Below are 17,471 nucleotides of genomic sequence, written 5' to 3' on the forward strand. Positions count from 1 at the left end.
CTGTTCCCTCAAACTAACCTTCTCTCTGCTGGAAGCCTTGAAATTCCAACACAATATGAGACGGGATTTTTTGGGGGGGATTTCTCACACTGTAGTAGTAGTGCCACCACATGCCATGACTAAAACTCACCTGAGGTCACCCAACCTCAGCAAGTGGGCAGACTTCCCACTTGCTCTGCATTCCAGTTTAACCCTTACCCCCTTGTTTTGCTCTACTTCCCCTTGTTCTGCTAAGCTCTTTGGATTAGCTGTTTGACAGAATGTAGTTTTGCAGGCTTGTGAACTCATGTCACTCCTACAAATGTTTCTGGAATGAGAAAGTGTCAACCAAATTTGAACTCATATTATGGATGTACATTTTTGTGGCTCAGTCATATTGTGACCCACAGAAAAGCATCATTAGTTCATCTCTTGATAGATGCCCATATGAAGTCTATGATTAATGGCCTTTAGTTTGAGACCTAGACTTATTTTTTCTTTGTCTGAGCCGTTTTTCTAAATGTTCAGCTACACAAGTCCGTGATATCACGGGGGAACGTTTGATTCTGAAATGAAACTTCATTCTGGCGTGGTCAAAGTGTTCTGACAGGTCCCGTGACATTAAAATATCCAGCACATGTATTATTATTTTCTCCCTAAGAAATGAGCCTCCAAACTCTCTAAACTATCATAAACGATCTTTTCTTATTAGCGCCTTTAAAAAGAAGAAAGCCTAAATAAAAATACAGAACGAATCTTTATTGATTTGTAGGTCTTTACAGAGGCCTTAGGTTTTAATGTTTACCTGTTTAAATATGAATTACATGTAAACAAAAAATAGTACATTTCCCTCAGATTCAGTGTTTATCATTGCATGGCAGTACCTTTTTGTCTTTATCCTTGCTATGTCTGCTGCTGTTGTTGTTTTTTCTTTTTAAATAATATGCGATGTTGCCCTTCTTATTTAATCATATTTTTAATCGTTTAGGGTAAGTATGAGCGAACAACCACGGCAAACATACATGCCAGACCGCAGGATATTTGATCTAATCTCTGTTAGTGAAAAATCGATCTATGACTGAAAGAGCCTTCCCCAGGGCTTCTCTTTCCCATCATTTGTATTTTGCGACTGACTGCAGTTTCTGCGCCGCTGCTGCTCGTACGCAATCTCTGGATAGGTGGTTGCCATGGATTCCTGGGTCACATGCGTGGGTTTCCTAGCCAGAAGCAGCAGAAGATGTTCGGACCAAAAATCCAGAGCCATTTTCATTCAAGAAAAAGAGAGGATCCGCTGTGGAGGGCTTGCTGAGCGGGTGGTCTGACTACACACCCGTCTGCTGATTTCGGCATCTTTTAAAAAAAAAAAGCCAACCAAAAAACACGACGGGAAGAAAACCTGATCTGGGTGCTTTTGAATCACTGAAATTCGCAGCAAACCGGTTTTGTCCACATCCATAGACTGATAACAGGAATGAGTATAGAAATTCCTGAAGGACTGACGGAGCTGTTACAGAGCTTTACCGTGGAAGTGTTGAGGAATCAGCCCAGGGACTTGCTCGAGTTTGCGCTACAGTATTTCACCCAGCTTAAGGAGAACGAGACCAAAGAGGCCTCATTTGGCAATGACCAAAATTCGGCCCCGAGACTTGGGAAAGCGGTCAATTTCATTGACGAAGCCATGCAGATCGATTCGGAAAACGGAGAGGAGGACGACGACGATGACGAGGAATTCATAGGTGGGCTAACACATTCACCGTGCGTGTTTCTGTCATGGGGGGATGCTGAACTTGACTCGAGATGCTTTGCTTTGAATTGTGAGCATGTATGGATGGATGGATGGCCGTGGGAGAGAATGAAAATCCACATCGAGCGCGCTGATGCTGCCGCCATACATTTACAACGGCTCTGTCATTTGCCATATATGGTCACCGAGGCTCAATGCTGGTTCACGAACGTGTTATGCTCTTCACGTTTCTGCTCAGAGAATAGCACCTGCACACTGCGGCTTATTTTGCTTTATAAATAATTATGATAGTCATAAAAACATCTGGACCGTTTAAATGTTTTCTGTCTCAGGTGCAGGCCCGGTGGGCCTCCCCTTCATATGTACCCCCCAAAAAAGACAAAGCTTGTAAAATATAAAGGCCTATAGCTTTAGCTGTTATATAGATGCAGGCAGTACACAATGTGCTGTCGACAGGCCTACATTTCCTGAAGTATTTAACACAGTGACTGCTGCCAGAGTGTAATGAGGTGCAGCCAGAAGCAACCCAGAGCTCTGACACAGCATCCCAATGAGTGGTGGCTTCTGCAAGACTGGCTGCAATGGTTACATAAGGAGAAATGCCTCGCATGCAGTTGTTAAACGTCTGTGTTTTGGGTCATTGTTGTGCCCCCCCCAACCAACCAACCACCATTAATGCCTCCCATATTTCAATGAGATTCCCCAGTCATCACTGGCTGGCAGGCCATTAATGGACGAGACCTATCTAATGTATATTTCATACTGACCTATTGTGTAGCAGCTTGGCACTGTTTTTCTCATTTAAATTTGATTCAAAGGCTAAAATCCACTTCAAAGCAGCTGTCCCCCATTCAGTTTTTACTCGGATGAATATAGACCCTAATGAGAATGCTCCACTTGTGCTGTAGATAACGAAATACAACGGCCTCAAACCTTACTAGCAATAACAGTTTGTGATGGATGGATATCTTTTATGGTGAAATCTAACATGCTTTAAAAAAAAAATACAGATATATATCTTTCTTTTTCTTTTCTCCAGCCCCTGTGATAAACAGATTCATCCGAAGAGCATCAGGTGAGTTACCATCTTCCTGTTGTGTCAAGGAGGGAAACTCTGGACAGTGTCTGAGCTGAAAACATTAAATAAAGCCTTCTGTGACACATGACTAGCGAGGCTGCGTCAGATTGGCTTCAGTACAAGTGATACTTAAGTATTTTTCCATCTGTCTTTTGTTACCGTCTTCCACTTATTGTAATAGTGTTGATATGTTACAGCTTGTGAAGCCACTTTGTCTCGAACCCGTCAGTGAGTAATGTAGCAATAGTAAAGTTGCGGCTTCACATAACTTAGTTGTGTTTGGATAGCTGCTTGGTTTGCCTTTCTGAATGGAAAGAATTATTTATTAATAACTTGGGTATTTACCTTACCTCTTATCACTTCAGACGGGGAACGAACATCTTTTACTTAGCAAACCGTAAATCTTGCACATGAAATGAAAACAGATTCAATTAAGTTAACATTAAGCTGGTCACTTACCATATTCCACGTTAGCCTATGTCAAGTTGAAAGTTTTTTATACCACTACCCCATCTTTCTGTTAACATATAGGAAGGAAATGTGGTAAGAGTGCTGTCATCCATCACCGCATATTCCTGTACTCAAGATGAGAAAAGTTGTTTTTATTGAAAGATTTATTGCTTGAACTGGTCCTGAATCATCCCTGGAATTTGCCTTTTTTGTTTGACTGGGATGAAGTCTGTGCCGTGGGCCACCTGAAGATGAACATTTGTTTTTCAGATGTTATGTAAGGTGTCGTTATTCATCTAAAAGTTCATTTAAAGAAAAAGTGAAGCTTTTTCAAATAAAGACCTGGTAGACAGTTCCACTGGAAGTGAGCTCTCAGAGACCCTAGAGATGCTAGTATACTTCAGCGTTATAATTCGCGGACGGGAAGAAACAAGCAATTAATAAGGGATCAATTAACAATTCTATTTACAAACACCTTTAACATCTACTGTCGCTAATAACAAGAAAACTGCCCCAGAGTCGAAAACACTATATGGACAAAATAGCTGCTGCTCATCAATAAGAGAAATGTAAATGTGATTCGTGTGTTTGTGTCATGCAGTGTGTGCTGAAGCATTCAATCCTGATGAAGATGATGAGGATAAAGAGCCAAGGGTAAACTGCATCCATCCAGTGATTATTGTTTTTACACAACTGGTTTAACTGTTCAGAGGTTATAAGTGTGATTCGTGATCTGTTTTAGGTCACTCACCCCAAAACTGACGAGCAGAGACAGAGACTACAGGAAGCATGTAGGGACATTCTTCTGTTCAAGAATTTGGATCCAGTGAGTGGATTATTCCATAAGCTCTTCTCTGGTTTGTGCCCTGCCATATCCTAAATTAAACAAAGGGAAACATGGCCCAAGGCCAGTAAATTTCTTCTTCTTTTTTTGCTGCATGCCCAGTACACCGTGCCTAATTTTTTTTAGAGATAGTTATTTATTTATTTGTTTTGGAAACTCGAAAACAAACTCTGAGTGCATTCTGCATGATTCTTTCACTGTCTGACTGCTGTCCCCGCCCCCATGACAGGAAGAGATGTCTCAGGTGCTGGATGCCATGTTCGAGAAGTTCTGCACGGAAGGGGAACATATCATTGATCAAGATGATGACGGGGACAACTTCTACGTTATCGAAAGGTGGGTTTAACTTGCTCGTGAATTTCAAATCGCATCATAGTTGGTTATTTAACTTGAAAAAGTGAACACAGTTGCTAAATAATTGCTGAAATCATTGTTTTGTGCTAACTGAAGATATTTTTTCCCCGCTGCCTTTCCATTCAGTGGCACGTTTAACATTTTCGTGAAGGTTGATGGCACGGAAAAGTTGGTGGGCTGCTATGACAACCGAGGCAGCTTTGGAGAACTGGCGCTGATGTACAACACCCCCAGGGCGGCCACAATAATCGCCACTTCACCTGGAGCCCTTTGGTGCCTAGTGAGTAAACCATTACACCGCACCCCACTGCAATGGCACAGTTGGATCCTTAATCGGGTTTTTATAGCATGCTGTGCTGTCAGCTGTCATGATTTAAGTAAGCAGGGAGTTTATCTGCGACGGTGTGGAAACCATCATTAGGTGAACACAAATTAAGGCGAAAGCAGCTGTTTTACCTCCAGGCTCTGTTCGTTTTATTGTTACATTTCAGCATGGATGCTATTTTACTTAAGGAAAACTGGCAAAACATCCAGTTAAGTATCCAGTCGCAGTCTGACTTGTTTCTGAGAAGCTGCTGTTTATTAGTGACTATGAGAGCCATCGCTGAACTGCGGGTAACGTCTCAGTTAAGTCCTCTCAGTGCAGCTGGGTAGGTTGCTGCCATGTCCTGTGCTCACCTGAGGACTTGTAGGTTGTTTTTATTTGAGTCTCTAATCTCAAACAGGAAGCCCCTTTTGACCACCAATTGGTTTAGGTCAAGGAGGAAGAGTGCTGCCAAAAAATGCATCCAGTCAAACAGTCGAAAATTTATTTATGGCCCTTGTTCATTTTGTAAACAAGCGATAGGATATGAACTTGAAGTGGGTCCAACTTTAGCAACCTTTAAACCATGAGGTTCCAGCCTTGCTTGCACCTTTGGGTGAGGGGAAAAAGGTTTGTCAGCTATAGGGCGCCCTCTGCAGTCACATATGTTTCCTGCAGCACAGTATGTTACTGCAAGCTTTGTTGACCATGCTGTCTGTGATATTTTTCCTTTCTTTGTGTTCAGGCTTGGTGTCCTTTCATTCATTTCATTCACATAATGACACATGGATGGTGCTGTTTCTTTTCTTTTCTTAAATTCAAACTATAAGTGCACACTATTGTTTTATGTGAGCTATTTGATAAGATAGATAAGATAACTCTTTATTGTCATTGCACAGTCATACCTGGTGCAATAGTATAACGAATTTGGAAACTGTCCCACGTCGGCACTGCACACAACACAACACAACATGAGATCAGTCTGGACTTCTTGGTTGGGGATTTTTCATCATTATGTTTATTATTATTTTTATTACTGTATAGCACTATTATGAATAATATTTTATAATGTGTGAATTGTTAGTTTTTGTCTAACCCCAGGGTCAGTGTCATCAGAAATTGTGTTTAATGAAGCCTTATTTTAAATCTGTTTCAGGATCGTCTGACATTCAGGAGGATCATAGTGAAAAACAATGCCAAGAAGAGGAAGCTGTATGAGGCATTCATTGAAACTCTACCCCTGCTTACATCTTTAGAGGTCAAGATTAACATTGTCCTCCAGCATTTACACAGTGTACTACATATTTACAGTAAAACATTTGCAAACCAAATATGTTTCATGCACAGGTGTCAGAGAGAATGAAGGTAGTTGACGTGCTATCCACCAGGGTGTACAGCGACTCGCAGCAGATCATTGCTCAGGTGAATAATGTCTTCGTACAATCTGCTTTTATTGGACTTTTTTTTTTTTTTTAATTCTACATGTTTTTGTGCTCCTTTGCAATTGCTGTGTTGCTTTTTGTCATAGGGTGATTTAGCGGATTGCTTCTACATTGTCGAATCTGGCCAGGTTAGAATCACTATGAAGAGAAGTCGGGTAAGTTTGCACCGCCACCCTTTAGACAAGCCTTTGATTAAAAAAAAAAATCTCTGGAAACTTGGAGTATGCATTTCTTTTTCTCTGCTAGACAAAAACAGACCAAGAAGAAGAGGAGGTGGACATCGCTACATGCTCCAGGGGCCAGTATTTTGGGGAGCTTGCTCTCGTCACAAACAAACCCAGAGCTGCATCTGCCTATGCTGTGGGGAGTGTCAAATGCTTGGGTAAATTTTGTGCAGTTTTGTGCTCGTTCGTTCATATATTGCGCCAAAGATGCACATCTCCCAGTAAAACACATATTATTTTGTACCATCCTTTTCAAATTCACCTCCAAGTCCTGACTGTATCTGTTTTCTTCTTTATCAGTCATGGATGTTCAAGCCTTTGAGAGATTGCTAGGCCCATGCATGGACATCATGAAGAGAAACATTGCTAACTATGAGGAGCAGCTGGTGACCCTGTTTGGAAGTAGCCCTGAAATTGAGCAACAGACTGCATGAAGCGACTGCAGTGGACTGTAAATGGGTGGATGGAAAAAGGCTTGTAACCACTTAAACAGATTTTCTTACAAGAAATGTGAATATCCACCTACATAAACCATTTGAGCGTCAGATATATAAAACACACGTTGTCGGAAGGTTATGGCCGAAAAGTAAAGCCAAAGCAGAGTTGCTTAAAGCTTGTTTAAATTACATTTTCCACAACACTCACCTTACAAAAAAAAAAAAAAAAAATGTAAGTGTGCATTTTACTTGTTGGTGTTGGGTGCATTACTTGTTTGTAATTTGAGCATTTTTTTTTTTTTACTTTCACATTTTCTCCACAGTGTTATAGCCACACGTACAACATTATATATATCGTTTGTAAATTTCTAAACATTGCGTGTCAAAGTCAAAAGCCAAAGCTGATTTCTTACTGGATAAGTGCGAGCAAACGTCACATGTACAAAAGGGCCCAAACCTGAGAAAGGGTAAACGGTTTGTAAAGGATAAAATCTTTGACATTTTGATTATGAAAAAACAAAAAAACTTGGCAGTATCCTAAAATTTCTACAAAAATACATTCCTGTTTAGCATAAGATGGAGTCCCTGGAATACATGCTCATAAACCACGTATCACTGTTGCTAAGTGTTTGTGGCAGTTAGCTGAGTACTATGCTCTTTCTTTTTTCAAAAAAGCAAAGTTCAGAGAGATAGCTGATAGTTTTGTAACAACACACAACACATTGCTGTATAATTTTAAAACGGAGTATTTACTGTTATTATAATAGGCCCACTTTAAACTTCATAAGTTGCCCAACAAGACAGTAGTCATTACAGGCAACATCTTAAGGCAACTCATTTTTCTGTGTTTCAATGTAAAATTTAGGTAATACTGTTTTTGCATAGGTGAAACATACATTATTATGACATCCATATTTGCTGTCTACCTCTGCCAACAACTTCTACAGTTTTACGCTCAACAGGAATCTAAAGTGGGTCCTCTCTCTTACTACTTCTCTCTTTTTAAAGTAACTGAGGTCTTCTGTATTTTGTCTGCAGCTTACATGGTTTAACTGGTTAAACATGCAGATTTTATCCCCCACCCTTCCCCGTAGGACTGGTCATTTTTGAAGGCATACCCACAATACTGGCTAAAAGTACTGTATGTTTCACTTTTCATGTCAATAAAGTTTTTTTTTTTGTATTTGTGCTTCCGGTTAGTATTTGTTAAAAGAATGAAAGAGTCAGTTTCTTACTGACCCACTCATTATTCATGGCAGTCCCCATATCTTCTACGAGATTATTTCGTTACGAAAAAGAGAATTTAATCTTTAAAACGATGTGTCCATGTGATTCTTGCTGTAACTGCAACACTGCAGATAAAAAATAGTCATGTATTGTTCCTTTTATTGCCAATCAGCTGTTACTGGCTAGTAACAGGCGTGTACTTTTATCCAATGAGAGGATAAACAACAAACTAGGGGACACCTCTCCTATTTTTCTCAAACATATCAACCAATAGAATATCCGAATTCGTCTTGTTGACGTTGTTACGCACCAATGGGGAGCTTCCTCTGGAGCCATTCAATCCCTCCCCTCGAGTGAATGCCACAGAGTTACTTGATGTCGACAGCTCTGGTAAGTGGGAAGTTGGTGAGTTTTTTCGAAGAAATAAACGGTTGAAAGTAATTTTTAACTCGGTCCACGTGAGACTCGTGTCTTTGCAATTATTGTATAATGTTTAAGCGAGGTTGTCACGCGTTAATTTGACGTCGACTAAAAGATTGAGATCGACAGTGGGGCTTTTTTTTTCTCCGTTGTGACGCTCGTTGTTTTTGTTGCAAGAAACCCATCCGACAGCAGTTGTTTGTATTAAAACAAGTCTTCAAATTAGTAGAATATGCTTTGAATAGTGTGAAAATGCCGTCAAAATGCTTCTATAGGTTTTCGTGTCATTCATTTTGAACGGGGCAAAGATGTTGCGTCATGCCTCAACTTGTTGACATTCTTTTGTTTACAGTGTTAGACCCCAGAGCTTCGAGGTTTGAGCGAAGGAAAGTACTGCTGCATTTAAATGTTGGAGAAAGAGCAGGCCGAGTCCCCAACCGTCTTTTTCGACAATATAAGACTGTTGAAGCGTTTTCTGAACGGTATTATGTTGTTCGTGTATCCTTGCTTACGAAGTCGAAACAACGGTGTCTCCGAACCTGCGGCCTTTGATCGGTTGGCAGACCGTTAGTGTTCGTCAGTTTTTCATTTAAATGTGTTAAATTCAGGAAGTCACGGTCACCTTTATATTTTAACGATTTTCCATACATTGTTTGTCGATTAACACAATATAAATTCCCAATAAGAATGATATATTTTACTTTGTCATTGACACTCACATACTTTTGTTTTCAAAATCGATGTTTTCCACCGTCGGTAAGACACTTTTTAAGACGAATTTCTGGTATTTTTCGCTTTCGCTGCGCAGTTATGAATGAATGAGCTCTGGTACGCATGCGTCAAACCCTTTTAAGTTTATAAACAAGGCCTCCACGCAGGGAGTCACATGACTATTCACAGAGGTTTGCTGTGTCGATTCAGAGACAAAGGAGTTCCCAAAGGCTTTGTGCCTTTTCCGTAATATTGATGTCATACGTGATATGCAATGATTCAGTACTAACTGTGGTGTTTTTGTTTTGCTGTGGTGATGATCTTTGATAGCTCATGGGTGTTATAGTCGTGTTTTTCTTTCAGTTGATTATTCTTTCAAACCATATTACCATAAAAAAACAAACAAACGCAGACATACATACAACTTTATAACTGCAAAGACTTTATTTTGATTTAGTTCATATTTCAATTCAACGGAGCTAAATTTTTATTTATATATTTATATATAGTGCAAAATTACAACAACAGTTGCCTCAAGGGCTTCAAGTGCAACTGGTTATTGCACAGCCCTGATTCAGATGACAGCAGTAGCTCCATTTTAGCTCTAACTTTGTCTTTTGGTTTTGCCCAAAACCAGATGATGTGTCAGAGTATGACGATGGATGCTGAGTAAGCTGGACAGTAGCCCGTTTTTTATTTTGAAAGAGAGGAAACCGAACATCTTGAAAATGGACGAGTCGTTCGATCCGCTCAAGTGTAATGAGGACCTGCCTTCCCCTCCTGGGTGCCACATGGAGTATGGTAAAACTAGCCAAAAAGAATGTGCAGTCTGCAGTTAAGCAAACCGAACCCTTCAGATATGCGTATGAAAAGTACTGAATTATCTCCTTAGACGACATGCCAGAGCTGCAGGAGGTGGAGGAGGACCAGAGGTCTCCGAGGTTATTTCAAGTTGGAGCAGTGTCTCACCAGGAGCTCAGCTGCTCTCCTAGCACCAACTGGCTTGCCGAGTTGGCCAACATAGCCACCAGTCCTCAGAGCCCTCTACTGAAGGACGCCCCACACAAAAGGTTTGTAGATGTTTAAGGAATGCCTGCATGTGTGATGTAAACACAGAGACGCCTTTACACATGTAGTAACAGTACACCCCAGTACACCTGGGGGTAATTTCACAAGATTAAGAGTAGCAGTTTAGCAGAACAACAGCAAAAATAGCCCCTAAAATTGTGCAGATTTTTAACTGCAGTTGGGACATGCAACATTATGACCAAGACTGAGCAAAATCTGTTTTAATTACAAAAGAATCACATAAAGCTGCATATAAGTGCATTTGAGTGTGTGACAAATATATCTACTTGCGTAACAAACTAACTACTGATGTTTGTGACATTATCACTGTTTTTCAGATCATCTCCAGTTCACATCTTTGGCAACAGCAATAGTTTACATTCCTATGCCCGGCCCCCGTTAGCCAGTAGTGCACCCAACCCGTCCAGAGGCCACCTCAGGGAGCGCAGGCGTGTCAGGGTAACCTTTCATTTCTAACATTCTCACTCAAAAACCTGATAATCATTCATTCTGACAGACTCAGCATGGATTTTCAACCTGTCTCAATGCTGATATGATTGTAATTTGTCTTTCTTAATTATCAAAAACAGGCCAGCAGTGAATCAGAGTCTGGGGTTTTCTCAATGTCATCATCGTTTTCTGATGATGAAGACATGGCATGGTCTCACTCTTGGCCCTCCACAGCCTGGCATTGTTTCCTAAAAGGTGCATAAATAAGAATACATGACCATATGCATCCGTCAGTGCATACACACACACACCTAGAAGTCAATTCAGTCACACATGTTGGAGTTAATGGTGAACGTTTGAAGTACTTGAAACAATTGTCTTGAAAATTCCTCATAGTGTTTGCTTGATATTTAAACATGAATGCAAAATTCACTTTTTTTTTCAAATGTCATCACTTGATGAAGGCAGGAAAATCCTTCAAAATGTGCTGAGGACAACTAGAGATTCATTCAGGATGATTTTGTTAACATTTTCTTCCACTAGGATTAGCACAAATTGCAAAGAAGACCAGTTCTTACCTCTGGTGTCCAAACAGCAGCATTGCATCCAGTTTCTAGCATCCTCTCTGCAACATCAGCACACTTATGCTAATTTGTCATGCTTCATTGTTCTGTTGCTATTCAGGGACTCGTCTGCGCTTCCATCGAGGTCCAAATGTGGAGTGGCAGGAAGCTGATGAACTCGGGGATTCGGATGATGACTCAGATGATGAAAGCATGCCTCCATCCTCATCCTCTTTCAAGGTATGGCAACGTATGGTGCCTTTAGTATGTCTTACAAATTCTGATAGTCTGACTAGATGAGTAAATCATTGTGGACACTTGTATAAGGTGCTTTATAATATGTAGTTTACTTTGTACTTTATAGAAAGTGACTGACAGTAAATTTGAGTAACTGTGTGCACAAATGAGTCTCAAATGATTTGCAGCAATGGTCGTTTTTATATATATATATATATGTGTGTGTTGGTGTAAAGTAATTAACTAATTTATTAGACTATCACCCAAGTAAGGTTTATGCCACAGCTGTCCTAAATTAACAGTATTGGTAATAACTAAAATGATCTTTTATGTTTCTGTAATGGTCGATCCACCAGTGTGTACAAACTGTTTAATCAATTTAGTGTCTTTACTCCACAAATTTTCAAATTTCCGGTTTTGCAAAATAAATAAATAATAAATAAATATTAATAATATTAAAGCAAATTATTATTTGTTAATTAAAATAAATTTAACTGCATTCCCGAACAGAAAAATGAGCTTTAGTGGTCAAATATTACGCTTGAGTAATTTCTAAATTCTCCAGTGGTGGCTGAAGTTTGGGTATAAAAACATGAATTCAGTTATTTTTAGTTTTTGACAGATTTCTAAAAATATTTGGTTTTTAAATTTTTTTTTAATTAAAAAAAAAAAATTTAATCACAGGTGGTCTATTACATTAAGCACTGTGGGTGTCTCGCGTACTGAGTCTTTAAGCAGTTGGACACTGATTTGTATCTACACTAATTCTTCTCTGGTAGTGAATTTGTCATGCACGTTTTTCCAGTTAATAGAAACATTTCTTATCTGCATTTATGTTTCCTTTACAGAGATATGGCTCTGATGGGCTTAAACTGGTGAACCACGAGGAGACATTATCCTTTGGGCAGGCAGTTCTGAAACTGACCTTTGACCCGGGCTCACAAGATGAAGGCCTGCTAACAGCTGAATGCCGATTGGATCACCCCTTTTTTGTCAAAAACAAAGGTACAAAAACACATGTTCTTTCCTTTTAAATTGATCTTTGCTGTTAGAATCTTCCACTTAAACAATTTGCTGAATCCAATCTATTTAGTTTTTGCATTTCAGTAAACACCTTTAGGATCAAACTAATATATAATATCCTGTTTCAGGGTGGTCTTCCTTTTATCCAAGTCTTACTGTGGTGCACCATGGGATCCCTTGCTATGAGATGCAGCTGGGTGATGTGTGCCTGCCGCCAAACCACCCAGATGCCATTAACTGTGATGACTCAGTCGTCTTTGACACTTTCAGAAGGTATGCTCTTTAGATGGTCATGTAATTTTTTTGCAGTCGTTTCACATTCACTTGGATACATGATAAGTCAAAGTAGTTGTAAATATTTTCACATGAAACCTGGCTGTTTAGAAATACTGTTTGTTCCACACACCAGAAGAAGGTTCTGGTTATTGATTGGTTAATTGAATCCTTCCTTTCTGTCTCCTGCAGCTATGACTTTACCCCACTAGATTCCTCAGCGGTGTATGTTCTGAGCAGCATGGCTCGTCAACGGAGGGCCTCCTTGTCCAGTGGGGGTGCTGTCAGTCCAGACTGTGATAAACTCGAGCGCTCCAGCTCCCCTCACTCCTCCAGTAGCAAATCGAACAGGAGCCACAACTCAGGGATAGCCAGTGGTGCCACACCTACGAAATGCAAGCGGCCAATGAATGCCTTCATGCTCTTTGCCAAGAAGTACAGGGTGGAGTACACACAGATGTATCCTGGAAAGGACAACAGGTGTGCAAATGTCACTGAAATACAATATACTTACAGATATTCCCAGTTACAGCACTGTGCATAAGTCTTGTGCCACCACTAATTTTTCTATATTTTGCTAGGAAAATATGAAAAAAGTGCAATAATTTCATGAAACGTGCAAACATAGTTGGAAATATATAGATTATGTAAGGCAAAGACTCAGTCTGTACAATTCTAACAAGGCTGAAAGCCAATATTTGGTATCAACATCTTTATTTTTCAATACAGACTGAACTCTTTTTTTTTTTTTTTTTTTTTTTTTTGGTCATTTCTTTAGGAATAGTTCTCCAGGCTTCTTGAAGGACATTCAAGGCTCTTTTTTTGGATGTTGCATGTTTTCTTTTGTTTTGTTTTCTTTCAAGATGATCACACACTGCTTCAACAATGTTGAGGTCAGAGCTCTGGGGAGCCCAAACCATGACTGTTCGTGTTCTATTGTGATCAAAATCTGTCATTACCTTTCATAATTTTATCAGTTTTGACAAGATCTCCAATAGCACTGGCTAAAATGCAGCACCAAACCATGACAGAGCCTCCACCATACTTTACAGGTGGCTGTAGACACTCTACGTTTTACCTCCTCTGTGCATATTGACGATGATTTGAACCTGAACTTTTACATTTGGATCCATCAGACCTGTTCTCACTGATTTTCACTTTACTTCTACTTCTGATTTGGCATACCTCAGCCTTTCCTCCTTGTTTCCCTTCCTTAATAATGGACTCTTGAGTGCAATTGAGATAACTTCTGATGAGGTTTCATTGAGCAATAGATGGATTAACTTAACAGCCAGAGCTTTGATGCACTTTTTTCAGGGACATGACTTTCAGATTTGCTCAAGATGGATTTTTAAAAAAAAAAAATTTTTTTTTTTTAAATGCTTGAATGAGTCATAGGTGAGCATTAAGTGACTTGATAAACCAACCCCCTGTCATGGTTAGATGTTCTTTGGTTAGATGTTTTTAATTATTTAATTTTTATCAGACCTTTAGTTTGAATTTTTCTGTGACCTTGGATCAAAATGTATCCCTTTGACCTGTTTGCCAAATGGGTTATTGTGACCCCAGGTCAACGGAGGAACATGTGGAACAGTTTCACATGATTCAAAATGCCCACAGCTTTATGGTCGCTTTGTGTCTCCCTTCCCACGCCAACTTGTGTTAGAGGTTGCCTTGTAGTTGAACACAAAGATAATTCCTTATTGGCCACTGTAGCCCTGACAGCAAGGATAAAATAACACTCCAAGAAACCCAAACTTTCCCCCCCAAAACAAACAAACAAAAAAACAAAACAAAACAGCAGAGCCACTGTGGGTCATGCTTCTGATAGAGAAGCTGTTCATTCAGTGGTGGGTTAGAATTTCTGATATGTAGACAAGCTGTAAACAAGTCGTAGAAAACCAGAAGGACTAAAACTCTATTCTCATTTAGGAACCCAAACCCTGTATGAAGACACACGTCTCCCAGCACATTATAATTAAGGCTTTATTCTCCACCCACAGATGGCTTACCAGCTTTAATTGTTAAAAAAGCAATAGTAAAACCAAGTGTAGCTGTTTTTATTTTCTTAGGTCAAAAGTTAGAGTGGACATGAAACATTAGATGTAGATGAGGCTAATCTACACCTTGGGGTTCCACTCTAAAACTCTGTCACAGATTTAGCACTGACAGCTGACAGTGTTTAGATTAAATTAAATTACATTTTTTTTCTAAAGACATTTAGTTTCACTTCTTAATCAAACGTATGCGGGCCGCTTTTTCTATATCCTGGACAGAAGGAGCAAACGGGACGGTGTTAAAAGGAAAACAAAGACACATTCTGGCATGTCAAAAATCTGAAAAACTGAATCTCGATTTGTCTCTAACCTTTCGCTCCAGAGCCATTAGTGTCATTCTGGGTGACAAGTGGAAGAAGATGAAGAACGAGGAGAGGAGGATGTACACCATGGAGGCCAAGGCCCTGGCCGAAGAGCAGAAAAGGCTCAATCCAGACTGTTGGAAACGTAAAAGAACCAACTCGGTAAGGACCAAAATCAGATATCACGCACCGATTTCTATTTCACAACCGATTCCACATTGCACACTGACATTGCATTTTTATGGTTTTAAACATGGGTCCAGTCTGCTGTGTATCTACAACTCCTGTTGTCTTTGCACAGGGTTCCCAGCAGACCTAGATAATCTACCCACATCCCTGGCTGCTGTTGTTTTGGCATGGAGAGGTGCTGGACAGAGTCTGATGGACCGCTTGATGCCTCTTTGCTCTCCTGTATTCTTGAGACTCGACTGTGATGCTGAATTCACTTGCTTTTTATAACCATGAAACATTATAGTGACAAAACAGAGTTATGAGATATATATACAAAGCATTTAATCTAGTCACTAACAGTGCATATATTTTCTTATATCTTTAATGTCAAAAATGGTCTTATTCCTCTGAAATAAGAATGAATTTCAGGTTATTTCATATCTAGTGGTGGGAAAACATGAGAGCCTGTGGTGCTATGCTTCAGTCAAAAAAAAAAAAAAGACAAAAGGGGGAATTTCAGATAACTTTTTCAAACCTGTTCATAGTGATATTTTTAATATTCAGTATATTGCACAGATAGATAATCTATTAAAACATTTTGTATTACAGTATACAGCATATTCTGCCGCTGAACTATGGCGAACAGTTTGTGATTACTGCCCTGCAAGTCTTTAGGTCGTTTTTGCCCGACCACCCGGTCACATGATGACAGGGCTTTCCGCATGCGGTGGTGGGTTTATACTCAGTCATAAAGCACTTCAGGCTTTCACTGTAAGTGTTTATTTCTTCTGCACTTTATATAAATATGTAATCTAATCCTATACAGCCATTGTATACAGGGGGAAACTGTATAATACAGCTCGTCTCTTGACAGTTAGCCATTTGACACAATCGTGGCCCAGCAGCCATGCTCTGCTTTCAGGTTTCTCTTAAGTTTTAAATGCTTTTGTTCATAATGTACAGGTTTTACAGCACCAACAACCTCTTGCACAAAATATCCTTGTATCATATTATAAATAATTTTTTAAAATTCTCTCCAGCTGTGTGTTTCTTTGGTGATTGGCTTTAAGTGTGAATATATTTTGACGTGTTTATAGCTTGTTCTGGTAATCCTTTGAGTAATTATCAGTTTCCTACATGAGCAAGTTTTAAAAGCTCTTAATATTCACTGAGCTGAAAGTCCAACTGGGAAAGACTGACAGTTTCATCACAGGTTAATGCAGTTTAATCTTTTGTTTGTCTACCACACCAAAGCCACCATGTACAAAGTTGGAAGTGTGCCGAATTCATTCTTGTGCTGAATGACAGCAGCGTTAAAGGTTTTAGCTGAATCTTATGCTCAGTGGAATCTGACCTTGGCATGCGCCCGTTTGTCTGTCTGTCTGTCTGTCTAATCTAAGCAATCATTTTAGGCGTTACATATATATATGTATGGTTACCACCAGAGGGTGCAATCACCCAGTTTTTGTAAAGAGACAGTTGCTTTTTGATTCTTCCATGTCAATCTTCTCTTTATAAAAAATACCCTGATTTCTAGGTCATCATAAAGGGAACATGTATAAAAGCATGTGTGAATTTTACAAAATGATGCTTCAGCATGAAAAACAGAAAGAAAATGATTTTCCTTTCTCCTTACTGTAATTAAACAATAAAAGAGTAATATAGTCCTCGGGTGATTGGTGCTCAAATAAAAGCATTTTTATGCTTATAAAAATTTTTGTGGGTCCCTGTTTGGCTGCTAGCACAAAATGGTAATTTTAAAACTGGCGAGAAAAACATGCCTCATAAAATAACAATGATCAACACCCTGCAGGCCTTTCAAGCATAGGAATCTAATTATAGCATATCCATAGCAGACTGCTCTAAAATAGTTGATGTTTAATACTTTATGGTGTTTTGAGGGGAATGAAAAGTTGAGTCTGACGTGCTTCTGGCTGAACGCTGCTGTACGTCTGAAAGGAGAATTAAAGAATGTCATAATTGTGGTGGAAAATTAAAAGCATTTTTCAAATCTTGTCACTGCTCTGTAAATTAAAACAATGTATCACTGCCATAAGGATAACACAGAAACGGCTGTGGTGTCTTATTTATGAACATTAAGGTGTGGACAGTG

General features: G+C 39.5%; 2 protein-coding genes across 3 annotated transcripts; both read left to right on the forward strand.

The window, feature by feature from the left end:
• Positions 1-1,148: 1,148 nt before the first annotated feature.
• On the forward strand, positions 1,149-8,015 carry prkar2b (protein kinase cAMP-dependent type II regulatory subunit beta). The gene is made up of 11 exons (XM_080874287.1): positions 1,149-1,715; positions 2,763-2,798; positions 3,853-3,905; positions 3,994-4,077; positions 4,325-4,431; positions 4,576-4,729; positions 5,910-6,011; positions 6,101-6,175; positions 6,282-6,350; positions 6,442-6,577; positions 6,720-8,015. The coding sequence occupies exons 1-11, from the start codon at positions 1,451-1,453 to the stop codon at positions 6,851-6,853; spliced, it is 1,215 nt and encodes a 404-aa protein (XP_080730413.1). The 5' UTR covers positions 1,149-1,450; the 3' UTR covers positions 6,854-8,015.
• Positions 8,016-8,397: 382 nt separating this feature from the next.
• Positions 8,398-16,397, forward strand: hbp1 (HMG-box transcription factor 1). Of its 2 annotated transcripts, none has more exons than XM_080864696.1 (11): positions 8,398-8,473; positions 9,852-10,015; positions 10,107-10,284; positions 10,621-10,741; positions 10,873-10,987; positions 11,417-11,535; positions 12,381-12,537; positions 12,684-12,828; positions 13,021-13,308; positions 15,208-15,349; positions 15,489-16,397. In XM_080864696.1, the coding sequence occupies exons 2-11, from the start codon at positions 9,877-9,879 to the stop codon at positions 15,504-15,506; spliced, it is 1,422 nt and encodes a 473-aa protein (XP_080720822.1). In that variant the 5' UTR covers positions 8,398-8,473; positions 9,852-9,876; the 3' UTR covers positions 15,507-16,397. The 2 variants fall into 2 exon arrangements, with proteins under 2 accessions (XP_080720822.1, XP_080720823.1); XM_080864697.1 differs by having other exon boundaries at positions 8,467-8,488.
• The last annotated feature ends 1,074 nt before the right edge of the window (positions 16,398-17,471 follow it).

This window comes from Rhamphochromis sp. 'chilingali' (assembly GCF_963969265.1).
Source record: "Rhamphochromis sp. 'chilingali' genome assembly, chromosome: 2".
Taxonomy (NCBI): Eukaryota; Metazoa; Chordata; class Actinopteri; order Cichliformes; family Cichlidae; genus Rhamphochromis; species Rhamphochromis sp. 'chilingali'.

Coding starts and splice junctions, on each gene's coding strand:
- prkar2b (XM_080874287.1), top strand. CDS start 1,451: ATGAGTATAGAAATTCCTGAAGGACTGACGGAGCTGTTACAGAGCTTT. Junction 4,730..5,909: donor CTGGAGCCCTTTGGTGCCTA/GTGAGTAAACCA, acceptor AATCTGTTTCAG/GATCGTCTGACATTCAGGAG. Junction 6,176..6,281: donor CGCAGCAGATCATTGCTCAG/GTGAATAATGTC, acceptor TTTTTGTCATAG/GGTGATTTAGCGGATTGCTT.
- hbp1 (XM_080864696.1), top strand. CDS start 9,877: ATGCTGAGTAAGCTGGACAGTAGCCCGTTTTTTATTTTGAAAGAGAGG. Junction 10,988..11,416: donor CTGGCATTGTTTCCTAAAAG/GTGCATAAATAA, acceptor GTTGCTATTCAG/GGACTCGTCTGCGCTTCCAT. Junction 11,536..12,380: donor CATCCTCATCCTCTTTCAAG/GTATGGCAACGT, acceptor TTTCCTTTACAG/AGATATGGCTCTGATGGGCT.